Genomic DNA, 12,933 nt, shown 5'->3' with positions numbered 1-12,933 from the left:
TCACACCATTTGTAGCTGCCTTTTATTATCCATCACTTTGATGGATGAAAACACTTCACCCCTTCCGCCATTGAGCTCCCGAACATGATGAGCCTTCCTCATTAAATAGGTAGATTGCGTCGTTCATGCCTTGTAAAGGCACATCTTCATCAAAAGTGTATTTAATCCATGCCTATCTTGACCCAGTCTCCAATCCATCACTCAATCCCTTCTGATTCCCACGCCTCTCTTCCTCATCCATGATCCACACGCCATCTAAGCGTCTTTTATTGCCACCAGCGTCGGCCATCAAACCTCACCATCACCCCTCGCTTTCGATACCCATTCGGTTCCCGGCACGCCCAGGCTTGCCGCCTGCGCATCACCAAGCACCAACATGCCCTTCCCCCAGATCCCACATGCGGCCTCAGCAGCCATCAACACTAGCAGCCCGGTGGGCTTGGCCGGACACGAAAAGCTTTTTCATCACAGGCCTTAAAAGGTGGGGACCCCCGATGATTACCACAAGTTCGTTATTCTCAGCCCTAGGGCAATGAGGAGAAGCAGACATATATGAGGGGCAACCCACAATGTCAGCCATTCGGCTGACATCTTTTGTCTAACCCCCAGTTCCCGCACCCCCAGTTCCCGCATATAGCCTCAGCAGCCGTCGATACCAGCAGCCCGGTGGGCTTGGCCGGATAATACGAGCTTCTTCATCACAGGCTGAGCAATAGGTGGGGACCCCCGATGATTACCACAAGTTCGTTATTCTCAGCCCTAGGGCAATGAGGAGAAGCAGACATATATGAGGGGCAACCCACAGTGTCAGCCATTCGGCTGACATCTTTTTTCTAACCCCCAGATCCCGCATGCAGCCTCAGCAGCTATCGATACCAGGAACCCAACGGGCTCGACCGGATACGAAGAGCTGTGTTTCGTCACCGGCTATGACTCGCGACGGCTTCCTCAGCTCCCGGGCGATGATGGAAAAAAGCTGTTCCATGAGGAGCGTTTTCCCCAATGTCAGTCATCGGGCTGTCACTTGTCCCCCGGACCTGACACGCAGCCTAGGCGGCTTGCCTCTTCACTGGAAGGACACAGTCCACAAACACGTGAACGGCCGGCCATCATCGGCCAAGAGGGCTTGCTCCTCGTGCTTTTTCCATGGAAGATAATTGCGGCATTGGCACGCGACAGCAGAACAGATCCACTTGGTGGCGAAAGGACTCCCCCATGTGACGGATTCATTCGACCCGACACCATGCACTTGCGGAATGTCGGCACAGGGTTGTCGGGGCCAGGTTACGCGGAACGTGTGACCACGGTCGGTTGTGAGTTTGTTTGGAAACGGGCAACAAAAACTGATGATGATGGTGGAAGTCTGTCTGTATTTTGGCTGGTTGGCGGGAGAAAAGAGGATGCCTGCGGTCACCGGCCACGGTTTGTGAGCCGGTGGATGTGCCCGGTCTCAGCGGGGTAACGTGCGCAACCGGACATCGATTCGAATCGGTTGCGCTATTGCAGCGGTGCTTCGCTGCTCGCTTTGGGTATCTGGACGGCACAATGGGTCTTGGAGTTTGTTGCGGGGCCGTCCTGATGGCGGCAGCTTTGAGGTGTCGATGGGATGGGCGTAGGGGATACGCGTGGTGTGGGAGGAGCATCTGTTGATTCGATGGGCTTTGACAATCGGGAAGCGCGAGTTGGGAGTCAAACGGACTCGAAATCAAAAATTAGGGAGTCGGAGGACTGAATTTGATTCGTAACGCATGCTTGATGAATTTTAGTCGAGCACTGAGATAATCGATGGGTTGTGTTGCAATGTGTGTGGCAAAGTAGAAGTGTGCGGGAGAGTAGTAGTAGGGTGGGGTGGAAGGGTGGCGAAAAGGGCTACTGTGTGATAAAATACCAGCAACTGTATCAAATAGGTACTGTATTATATAAGCACATCCGTCAGTACGCCCCTGATCTTTGAGTGTTGAGTAAGGTACCTATTCGTACGGCGCCACAGACCTGAAGGAATGCCGGAATCCAAGTCCTGGTTTTGGCTTCAATCGTATACCTATCCGATGCAGCGTTCTTCACGTACAACCCAGGCCGACAGCGACAGGGGGCCAAGCCGGCGGCCAGAAACACTCCACTTCCTCCTTCCTCATTCCGCCACCAACAGAAGCTGCAATTGGCTGTGAGGTTTTCTAACCCATGCCATGCATGACATTTCCGGACCTCGGGCCGCATGGATGCATCTGCCATCTGCCGCTGATGCCCCTCGCCCCATTCCCCGCACCACCACTTCCATGGTTTTCAATGGTAACCCTGGCGAGCCTGGCTGTTGGATACTCTCGTCCAGACACCATGTATAATGCAAAACCTGAACACACTCGAACCGGAAATAACACCCAATTGCCATTATGAGGATATCACTTTGCCATTTGCCGACCCATTGTCAAAACATCAAAAGATGCAGGGGTTCACATGGGGGTCTTTGGGGGCCATTCGGCCCAGGGGCACCCAAGCAAGCCACCTTGGCCGTGCCGCGAACAAGCATCCTCCCGAGATCAGCTTACGAAGTCGAGGGAAGGAATGATACCCTAGTACGAATAATTAGCACAGATCCTTGATCAATCCTTCTTTCTGGGACTTCACTTTTTTCACCTCGTTCACTGCCGAGACTGCCCCTGTCCTCTTTTCAGTGACGTCGAACCCCATCCCATGGCCCCGGAGATGCACGCTCGACCTTAACTGACTTTGCCGGTCGTGTACCTTTCTCAGGCCTGGAAGCCCCAGGGCACGAAGGGGTAGCCAGCATTCCCATAGCCTAGGATGCGTGACCGTGGAGCCGGCTTCTCCAGCGGTGGGTCCGAAGATCAAGGCTGGAAGCTGTACATCACCTCGCTGGTCACCATCCTGGTTGCCGGCCTATTTGTGATTGCAAGGTTAGTCACAAGGCTGGTAAGGCGGACCCTTGGATGGGATGATGCCACTATTGTCGTCTCCCTGGTAAGCTCCTTTCAGCCCGACATGTCCCATGGAATCCATCACGCGGTTTGCTAACACGCCGTCCACTCGAGGCTTCCTCCATCGTCCTGTCCATAGCAATCCAGCTGGCCGTCATCCACGGCTATGGCATGCACAAGGCCGATCTTAGCCGGGCAGAGTTAGAGGGTGCCCTGAAGTGGTACTTCATCGCCCTCACGCCGTACAAGGTGACAGTATGCCTCAACAAGGTCTCGGTCATCTTACTGTGCCTGCGCATATTTGTGTCCAAGAATTTCCGTTCTGCCGCCTTCACTCTCTTGTCCGTCATCGTCGGGTACAGCATCGGCAGCATCGCCGCCACCATCTTTGAGTGTGCCCCAATCCAAGGGGCATGGATGCGGGACTCGGGCGCAACTTGCATCGACTCGGAGAAGTCCTGGATTGCGTATGCTGTCTTGAACATCACAACCGACGTCTTGGTGCTGGTGCTGCCGGTTTGGCCCATCCTGAAACTACACCTGAGTTTACGCGATCGTTTGCTGCTCTGCGGAGTCTTTGTCATGGCCGCCTTGTAGGTGTCCCTATTTCCTTCCCCCGACTGCAAAAGAAAAGATGCCAACAGACAGCAGAAAGACGCTGACCTCCCTCCTCCACCAGCGTCACGATCGCCGCCATCCTGCGCACCACATCCGTGCACAACACGCCCGAGCACTGGCAAGACCCAACCTACCATTTCGTCGACCGCGTCGTATGGACCCTCCTCGAAGCCAACCTCGGCATCATCAGCGCCTGCCTTCCCATCCTCAAGCACCCCCTGACCCGCCTCTTCCCGCGCCTCTTTGGCACCACCACCACCACCACCACCGCCGCCGCCGCCGCCACCGCTAACAACACCACCAACAACAACAATAGCAATAACAACCCCCCCACCACCACATCACCAAACCACCACCCCAACCGCAACAACAACAACAACAACAACAACAGCCACACCCGCCCCCCCGGATCACGTTCCGCGAGCCTACGTTTCTGGCGCCACTCCCTGTCGCGGCGCCAGCCGGCTACTGCTAGCATCTCCGGGCTGGGGCTGGGGCTGGGGCTGGGGCCGCGGGCGGGCAGGAACAGCGACGAGCATCGCATGGTCGGGGGGAACTCGCTCAAGGGTAGCAGTAGTGAGGACGTGGTGATGGTGGTGGAGGTGGAGCTGGAGGAGAGGAGGCCGGCGTCGGGTTTGGGTTTGGGGGGGTAGAGGGTTGGGGGTTGGGTGGCTGCTGAAGATGGGGGTGGGGGTGGGGCGCAGGGGGGGGTGGTGAATAGGGGCTGGAAGGGGGATTGAGCGTTTTTGTTTTGTTTTGTTTGGGGTTGATGGGTGCTAGGTGGGCGGGTGTGGTAAGGATGGAAGGATATTACCTCTGGAGTCTAGGTACTAAAATGGATCCTAGGTTCTGTGTGAGCATCTATCGTCCGCACATGGTCCCGTGTAACACCTCCCTTTTGTCTTAGCTCTATAAGCAGAACAGGCACGGAAGGAAAAGCGCACGCTCCAGGAAATGCACTGTATGCGATGCACGGAAGTGCCGGCTGCAACGCAAGAGTTTGCTGATATGGCCAAGTCCAGACACCCGGTCGAAACGGATGGACCACACAACCCTCGCACCTGGCAAGCCCCGCATCCATTGTAAAGAAACCAGGTGCAACTAGAGCGCGGAGTAGGTGCATTATTTATATATACAAACGCCGAGAGAACTTGGCACGGTGGCTGTTGATCACCCGCCCGTCGTCCCTACGAGACTCACCACCTGTCGAAGAAGAACAATGAACCCCGCACGAAACGGCACTCAAATCTGGGACTCACATAACCATATAGATTACTCGGAGATTTAAACCCAGATTGTCTGGTGATCGGGGCGTCTTGGTCTTGAGTATTTACCCGACAAGCTCCGGATGGAACGGTGCGTGCCCCTGAAGAAACACGACCATGACGCACCCGCATTTCGGGCATATGTATATCCCCATCCCATATCCATCTCCTTTTGCCTCCCTATCACACAAAAGACTCTACACCAACAAATAAGTCTCTCTTCCCAAAAATGCACCTCCTCCCCGCACTGACAGCCGCCGCCCTCCTGGCGCCCATCGGCAGCTTGGCCGCCCCGGCCGGCGACGCCGCCTCGGTGCCCCAGTTCCAGCCCCTGTACGCGCGAGAAAACCTGTGCAGCCTCCAGAAGCCGCCCCAGCTGTGCACGCCCGACCCGTCGATCACGGTGGAGGAGACGGCGCGCCGCGCGTACCAGTTCTACCGTGCCTTTGTGGTGGATGGCGATCCGAGGACCATGTTCTCGCTTATTGATGATGTCTATCTGGTAAGCCTTTTGTGGTCTTTTGGGTTCGGTGTTGGGTAGGTAGTGGTTGGCATGATGCAAGACTGAGACAGGGGGGATATCAAGCAACACAACCCCGGATACGCAAGCGGCCCGCAGGCCATCTGGCCCCTTTTTTGCAGTGGGCGCAAGATCGGAACCGAGCAGGGCACCAGCTGGTGTTTTGATGCCAGCACGAACATGTCGTACGCCCGGTACTCGACTGTGGACAGATGGCGCTGGGTGGGAGGGTGTGTTCATGAGCATGTAAGTGAGATCGGAGTACGGCGTGGCTGAGTAGGTACTGACGTGTTTCTAGTGGGACCAAGGGGAGAAGTTTCCCACGGATGGCTGCTATAAACTGCCAACAAATGCGACGGATTAGTTTCAGGGGTTGAGTGCCCAAGGGTGTTGTTGACATCCGTGGGCAGGTGTACGGTGAGGCCAGTGCCAGCTTGGAGAACCGATGCTGGGATGGTAGGCCACTCGAGTACCCATGGTGTTTTTCTTACAGAGTATTTCCAAGATATCTCCAATACCAAATATATGATAGCCAACCAAATTGGTCTCGTTTACGATTCGTACTGTCACAGAGAATTCTACTGTTCCTGCCTCGACCGAATACCCTAGCTCGTACTTGTACAGGGTTGCCTCGCTTGGTTGGGATGAAGTCGAGGACGAAATTATCACGAGATGCCCATCCAAGGCGATGGTGGCTGACCAGGACACTCGGCCTTCTTGAACGATACGCGCACCATGGTGTGAAGCAGCGGCTTGTCCGGGTCCAGAGCCGGCTTCCCACCTACGTGATCGGTATGTCCAAGGACTGGGAAAACGTGACATGTTTTCTGATTCACTGTTTCCCTGCTCATAATGTTCCCTAGCAAAACGCACACGGCAGGACAGAGCTTCATTGGGCATGTGAGCTTCAGTGGAAGGTGCTCCCGTCACTTATTAGCACAAAGCCCAAGGTATGGCTGGACAAAAGGAGCAACGCCGGCCGAACAGCACTCTCCATCGTGCTAGACATAGGGGCGGATCCCAACTTACGGGACCACTCTTCCCTCACGCCACGCCCTGATGGCCAGGTCTACGTCGTGACGATCCCGTCAACAGCAGCACTCCCTGACACATTTTCGACTAAGACAACGCGTTCCTGGCGCCGCATCACATTGGGGGACCCCCTAATCCCTGAGCTCTAGTCAGAAGGGAGGAGGGGAAGGGCTGGGCAAGCCACAGAAGGGGATAGCTAGAAGAAAATGGATGTACACTCTGGCGTGTGAATGCTTCTCATCTGGAATGACGGCGGGCATCTTCCGTAGCCCAGGTTTTTTGGGTTACTTGCAGAACGCATGTCGGGCATGAATACTGTCCAGCATGGGGAACATTGGGGGCCGGGAGATGGAACCACAAAGCCGAGGGCTCTGTCAAATCAGAGGGGCTGTCTACGTCCATTTACATAATGCTATACTACGTAAATGCCGGGCCATGGGCAGATAGGGAAGGATTCGCTTGCTGGGCAAGCTGGGGTCTAGGCCCGTCGAAAAGCCCGTCGAAAGCCCAAAGCTCATCTCGATAACTCTACAGACTGCCTCGGGGTTAGCCTTGCAGTGCCTCGCCTATCACTTGGCCCCTTCACATTGTCTGGCGTCTGGGTCGGACACAGCCACCGTCTCTTATGAAGAAGGATTCTGGAATGTTTCGGTGGAGAGACGTGACCTCCATGTGCCTTTTTGTGCTGGGTTGTTTGCCGATCCATCGTGGAGCGATCGACGTCATACGGATTCTCGAGACGGTTGGGTTCGAAACTACCTTGCCATCAAGGAAAAGTTTGAGAGTCGGATCAAGCGTGCCGCGTTGTGGCATTGCAGTCGCGAGTGTCGGGCTGTTTGCTGGCGTGTTGCATTGGATAACACATGCGTCCATGCCTACCTGCGTGGGTATCATCATCATTGAACCGGGTGGTAAGCCGAGGAATCTCAACGGGCGATGTTGTTTCGCTCTGTGGCTTGCATCATGTCATTGTTTTCCGGACTAGGAAAGTCAGCGGGGAACTTACTGAGTGCCACGAGACAGAAGCCGGTATTTCCGGGCGGGCACTGCCGTGCAACAACAACCGACGGAGATTCAAAAGCCATCAAAGGCACCAAGGCTCGGCCAGGTAAACACAGCCCCGGAGAGGTGATAGCGGGCTGATCAAGTGGCAACCCCCGAGCCCGCCCGACATAACCCAATAACTAGTCACCCGATTGTTTCTCGTCGTCGAGAAGCCGATGCGAGATATTTTTGATAGGTAGGTATGAGGCACTTTCGTCGTAGCATTTCGTCGCATACGGATAATTAGGAAGGCGACTTCTTATACCAGGCGGAAAAGCGATGGGGTTCAATTCTGGCAATGGAACTCCAAAGGAAAGAAAAAAAAGATGATGGTTCTATTGCATTGGTTGGCGTTTGCAATATTTCACATTTCCATTGGAATTCCAGGCTCCCAGGTTGGGATACAGCCTGCAACCCCAGAACCCCAAACCACCCAGGTAGCATCCCACAGTGCCCCGTCGTATCCACCGTATTGTCTGGGCGCTGGCTTGGTTGGAGGCTTGACCAATCAGTTCTCCCACCGGCCGGTGCGGGGACGGGCGCTGCACCCTGACGGATTCTCAGAAAGCCCTTGCAGCCCTTGCAGCCCTGCACGCGTTGATGCTCCATCACCCCACAGGGCACCCGCCTGACCTGGGAGCTACCCTGAGCTGCCATGTTTCGCGCTCCCGAAACAACATAAAACGAGGCATCGGCCCACCACACATCCGATCGATCCATCACCCTAGCATTTTCCAACCATCGGGGACTCGAAAAAAACACATACTGACTGTCACCTCAACGGATTGCTACCATGAACCACACATCAGACGACCAGGGCTCCTCCAAGGGCAAGGCCCCCAGCTCCGGCAATGGCGGTTTCCGGGCCCAAGCAAACATGAAGGTCGAGCCCCCGAAGCCCGAGGACCTGCAACGCAGCTACGCCAGCATCGTCGAGGAGGTTCACTATCCGGGCTGGTATGGCGCCATGATCAACTGTCTCGGCGAGGTTGTCGGCACCCTGGGAGCCATTCCCTGCTGCATCTGCTGCCCCAACCCCTTCAAGAAGGTCAACCAGGGCAACGTCGGCCTCGTCACCAAGTTCGGCCGCTTCTACAAGGCCGTCGACCCCGGCCTCGTCAAGATCAACCCACTGAGCGAGCATCTGACGTCTGTTGACGTAAAGATCCAGATCGTTGAAGGTGCGTCTTCTCCCCTCCTCCCCCGCTTCCACCTTCCCATCCCTGGTTTAGACTAAACTAACGCCCGTTCAACAGTCGGTCAGCAGACTTGCATGACCAAAGATAATGTGACTCTACACCTGACAAGCGTCATCTACTACCACATCGTCTCGCCCCACAAGGCCGCTTTCGGCATCTCCAACATCCGCCAGGCCCTGATTGAGCGGACCCAGACGACCCTCCGCCACGTTGTGGGCGCTCGCGTGCTCCAGGACGTGATCGAGCGTCGGGAAGAGGTTGCCCAGAGCATCGGTGAGATCATTGAGGATGTCGCCACTGGCTGGGGCGTCCAAGTCGAGAGCATGCTCATCAAGGACATCATCTTCAGCCAGGAGCTCCAGGAGTCGCTCTCCATGGCCGCTCAGAGCAAGCGGATCGGAGAGAGCAAGATCATTGCTGCCAGGGCAGAGGTATGTTCCTTGCCACGCCCCCCTCCCCCTCCCAAATAATAGCGCCGATAACTAACCCACCGACTAGGTCGAAGCCGCCAAGCTGATGCGCCAGGCCGCCGACATCCTGTCGTCCGCGCCGGCCATGCAGATCCGCTACCTGGAGGCGATGCAGGCCATGGCCAAGAGCGCCAACAGCAAGGTTATCTTCCTCCCCGCCGCCAACCAGACCATGCCCAACTCGGCCGCCATGAACGCCGCTATCGCCAATAACAGCGACCCCTTTGCCGAGGGCAGCAGCTCTGCCGAGCACCACGGCGACCCGGGCTTCCAGCAGGCCATGAACGCCAGGGTGATCGAGAATATCTGAGGGGTGTTTCTCTGAGTGGAGGGGAGCAGCCACCCCGACGCTTGACCATTCGTTGCGCCACACACAAACACACACACACCCGCACCCTGTCGGTTCTAATCTTCTCGGCGGAAATAATCTTTTCACCACTGTCTCCTTCATCCGCGGTCGATTTCCTATCCAACACACCTTCTTCCCGGGGACCACACGGATTTATTTTCAGGCTTTTCTTTTGATACCACGCAGCAACTATACTATACCCCCCCAACACACCGTGCTGGGTCTGACACAGTAATGAAATATTTGGCGATCGCGCCCACGACCGAGGTGGAGGGATATGGGAATGAATGGAGTCGGCACGAGGGATGCCCTGTTTCTTTACTGGTTTTCGTCAGGCGGGGATTGAAGTGGGAGGAAGGCGGGGGGGCTGGACTGACTCTCGGGCTGCTGGTGGATCTCTGTTGTTGCACTGTTTGTCGTTTAGCTTGTGGAAGTACCTGGCCGGTACACACCCGATGATACCACCCTCGTTTTTTGTGTTTGCAAAGCTGTCCCGTCCCTGCTCACAGTGGGGAGCGAGTGATCTGTATTTGTGTGCTGCGCTTGTTTCTGGCGCTCAGAAGCCAAACAAGCTCAACTTGACATACCGCGCAAGCAACATCTCCAACCACCGACCATCAGCCACCCGCAGGAAGGTGAATTCGGAAAGCACGGTATTACAAAGCCCCGCCCTATCTTTCCGTGCTCGTCACTGTTCGCCCCGTGAGTGAGTGAATGCCGACTCATCGACTTCCGTACGTCTGTCTGTATAACGACATGCGTCGTCAGTGGCCACACAAGCATGGATTCAGAAATTCACACGACGAAGGAGCACAAACACAATCACCAACAACCCCGATGGAGACCATCGGTCAAACCCATGCAAGGGCGTACCAGCAAACAAGACTCGCCACCAAACCCCCCTCCCCTTCTCACCGGGTGAGCGAACCGACCACGAAAGCCTCGTACAAACAGAGTTTGCAGCTAACTGGCTTAGTAGTGCCAGTCGCAAAAAAAGTAAAGCTGACGGACCCAGGGAGTAACAGGCGAACGCGACCCAATTACCAACCATACACCCCCCAACGCCAACAGGTGAGTCGCCGGTATGGTTGGTAGGATGGCTGGCAGGCGAGATGAGACGGCGTTCAATGGGCGATGGGAGAGATGTCGGTGGAGGTGGAGAGATGGGCAGATATAGCTCCTTGGTTCACGAAGGCAGCACAGATAGATCTAGGCAGTGATGACATGGTAGGGTATCTCTTCTTCTCAGCGCCTGTCTCTCCGTCCTAGTCCTCTATGGAACACGGGTATCCATCGTCAAGTTGGTGGGGGAGGGGTAGGGGAGGGGGAGGGAGGGGGAGTAGGTTCATGCGTGCCGCCCCGTTCCCTCTAATCATCGAACCCTTCAAACTCATCACCACCCCCACCACCACCCCCGCCGCCACCACCAGCCGCCTGCGCTGCTGGTATTGCGGCCTCAGCATTCCTCCTCCGCACCTCAGCAATCATCTCATCCAATTTTCTTTGATCCTCCCGCTCCCGTTCCGTCATGTCGCCCAGGCGCTGGGCCTCCCTCTTCCGGCGTTTCTTCTCCCGCCTCGCGGCCTTGACGTCCTCGTGCTCGTGCTTGCCGCTCCACGCCTCGTTCTTCTTGCGCTTGAGCGGGTCCGTCGCGTCGCCGCCGCCGCCGCCGCCCGCGCGCTGCGCCTCCCGCGCGGTTTTTTCTTTCTTCCACTGCTCGAGCTCCGCCAGCCGCTTCTTCTCGCGCGCGCCGTCCCGGAACGGGATGCTCTCCGTGTTGATGGCCAGCCCCAGCGAGCGGTCCAGGCCGCGGACCTCGGGCATCTTGGGCAGCTCCAGCAGGCCGTAGCCCTGGGCGAGGTCGGCCCAGTCGAGGTCGGCGACGCGGAAGATGGAGGTGGCCTGGTGCTCGATGTAGCTGCGGGCCCAGCTGACAAAGGCGCGCTGCGCGAGCTGGTAGATGTCGCGGTCGGCGCGGGCCTGGGCGCGGATGCGGGACGAGACGAGGTCGGCGTCGGCGGCTGTGACCGAGACGGGCGGCTTGGCGAGCGGGCTGATGGGGGTCTGGCGCACGTCGAGCAGCTGCACGTAGCCCTCCTCGCGGCCGGGCTGGAGCATGACGACGGCGAGGCCGCGGCGGCCCGCGCGGCCCGCGCGCCCGCAGCGGTGGATGAAGACCTTGGTGTCCGTGGGCGGGTCGTGCTGGACGACGAGGTCGACTTGGGGGATGTCGAGGCCGCGGGCGGCGATGTCGGTGGTGAGGAGGACGGTCGGGGAGGCGGCATTGACGAAGCGCTCGAAGTTCTTCTCGCGGACTTGGGGCTCGAGCTTGCCGTGGAGGGAGACAATGGAGAAGCCCGGCGGGAGGATCCCATGCAAGACGCGGGCAAAGTACTTGACGGCGAAGCACGTGGAGAAAAACACGATGGAGCGGGAGGGCCGGGGCTCGAGCCTTTCTAGAAGCTGGCACAAGGCTGGGATCTTTTGGCTTGCGGGTGTTACGATGTAGGACATCTGTAATGACATGGGGGTCTTCCTCTCCTGAACAATGCCGCCATCTCTCAGGCTCTTCACCCGCACGGTGATCTTGTGTGGGTACAGCAAGCCCACGGTGATAAGCCTCTCCACCGCTTCACTTAGCGAGGCGCTGAACAAGCCGGTGCGGCGCTGTTTCGGGAGGTAGCCCAATATCCGTGTAAGCTCTTGGGAGAAGCCGAGGTCGAGCAAGCGGTCGGCCTCGTCCATGACGAGGACCTCGAACGAAGAAGAGGGTGCTTTGACGTAGGGGCTCGACAGCAGTTCTGCAAGCCGGCCGGGAGTCCCGATGAGGATGTTTGGCGACAGACGGAGAAAGGCGCTCAGGTCTTCGGCAGCTTTCGTCGTGCCTCCGACTAGGAGCTGCGGCACAACCACGGGTTCCGTTGTCGCAGGGCGCTTCTCGTCGCCCTTGGCGTGCGGCAGGAGATGGGCAGATGGCGCATGGAACTTGAGGAAGGACACGAGGACGTTGTAGATCTGGGACGCGAGCTCTCGGGTAGGGGAGATGATGATGGCCTGAACGTGGTGTCTCTTCGCTGGGTCTTCGGATCGTAGAAGTCTCTGCGTCGCAAATCTGGTTAGCAAGGCAATCAATCAATCACCTCGGGCGGCATAATCGCAGGCGCACCCACCTCTACCACCGGTATCAGGAAAGCGAGTGTTTTCCCGCTCCCCGTGACTGCCTCGACAACCACGTCCTTGTTCCCACGGAAGATGTCGAAACATGATTTTTGCACCGGCGTGGGCTGCTCAAAGCCCATTGACGAAAGGTAATCGAGGATCCATGGCGCAAGACTCGGAGTGAGGGCACCCCACGACCTGGGCGTCTTCCGAGCGCGGACCTGTTCTGGCGGCATGGTCGGTGCTGCAACTTCCAAGCTGATGCTCCCCTCGATGCAGACGGGTCGGAGGAGTCGCCGAGGAAAATAAAATGCCATTGGAAGCCGTTATCTTATCTGCCC

At 57.1% G+C, this 12,933-nt stretch overlaps 5 protein-coding genes across 5 annotated transcripts; 3 read left to right on the top strand and 2 right to left on the bottom strand.

The window, feature by feature from the left end:
• The first annotated feature begins 2,626 nt into the window (after positions 1–2,626).
• Positions 2,627–3,066, top strand: F5144DRAFT_402864 (uncharacterized protein). Its single transcript, XM_066784858.1, has one exon. The coding sequence runs from the start codon at positions 2,803–2,805 to the stop codon at positions 3,031–3,033; it is 231 nt and encodes a 76-aa protein (XP_066638346.1). The 5' UTR covers positions 2,627–2,802; the 3' UTR covers positions 3,034–3,066.
• On the bottom strand, positions 3,050–3,891 carry F5144DRAFT_587533 (uncharacterized protein). The gene has a single exon (XM_066789847.1). It carries the CDS (start codon positions 3,689–3,691, stop codon positions 3,101–3,103), a length of 591 nt encoding a protein of 196 aa, XP_066638345.1. The 5' UTR covers positions 3,692–3,891; the 3' UTR covers positions 3,050–3,100.
• A 917-nt stretch (positions 3,892–4,808) lies between these two features.
• On the top strand, positions 4,809–5,902 carry F5144DRAFT_402844 (uncharacterized protein). The gene is made up of 3 exons (XM_066784856.1): positions 4,809–5,321; positions 5,406–5,585; positions 5,638–5,902. The coding sequence occupies exons 1-3, from the start codon at positions 5,049–5,051 to the stop codon at positions 5,701–5,703; spliced, it is 519 nt and encodes a 172-aa protein (XP_066638344.1). The 5' UTR covers positions 4,809–5,048; the 3' UTR covers positions 5,704–5,902.
• A 2,226-nt stretch (positions 5,903–8,128) lies between these two features.
• On the top strand, positions 8,129–9,557 carry F5144DRAFT_402810 (uncharacterized protein). Its single transcript, XM_066784855.1, has 3 exons — positions 8,129–8,596; positions 8,672–9,045; positions 9,113–9,557. Exons 1-3 carry the CDS (start codon positions 8,209–8,211, stop codon positions 9,392–9,394), a joined length of 1,044 nt encoding a protein of 347 aa, XP_066638343.1. The 5' UTR covers positions 8,129–8,208; the 3' UTR covers positions 9,395–9,557.
• Positions 9,558–10,801: 1,244 nt separating this feature from the next.
• On the bottom strand, positions 10,802–12,828 carry F5144DRAFT_499832 (ATP-dependent rRNA helicase SPB4; the record flags this gene model as incomplete). Its single annotated transcript, XM_066786349.1, has 2 exons — positions 10,802–12,532; positions 12,604–12,828. 2 exons carry the CDS (start codon positions 12,826–12,828, stop codon positions 10,802–10,804), a joined length of 1,956 nt encoding a protein of 651 aa, XP_066638342.1.
• Positions 12,829–12,933: the final 105 nt, after the last annotated feature.

Source organism: Chaetomium tenue, assembly GCF_020726465.1.
Source record: "Chaetomium tenue strain MPI-SDFR-AT-0079 chromosome Unknown F5144scaffold_8, whole genome shotgun sequence".
NCBI lineage: Eukaryota > Fungi > Ascomycota > Sordariomycetes > Sordariales > Chaetomiaceae > Chaetomium > Chaetomium tenue.
Note: the sequence above shows the minus strand (reverse complement) of the source record. Positions and strands in the feature narration are given on the sequence as shown.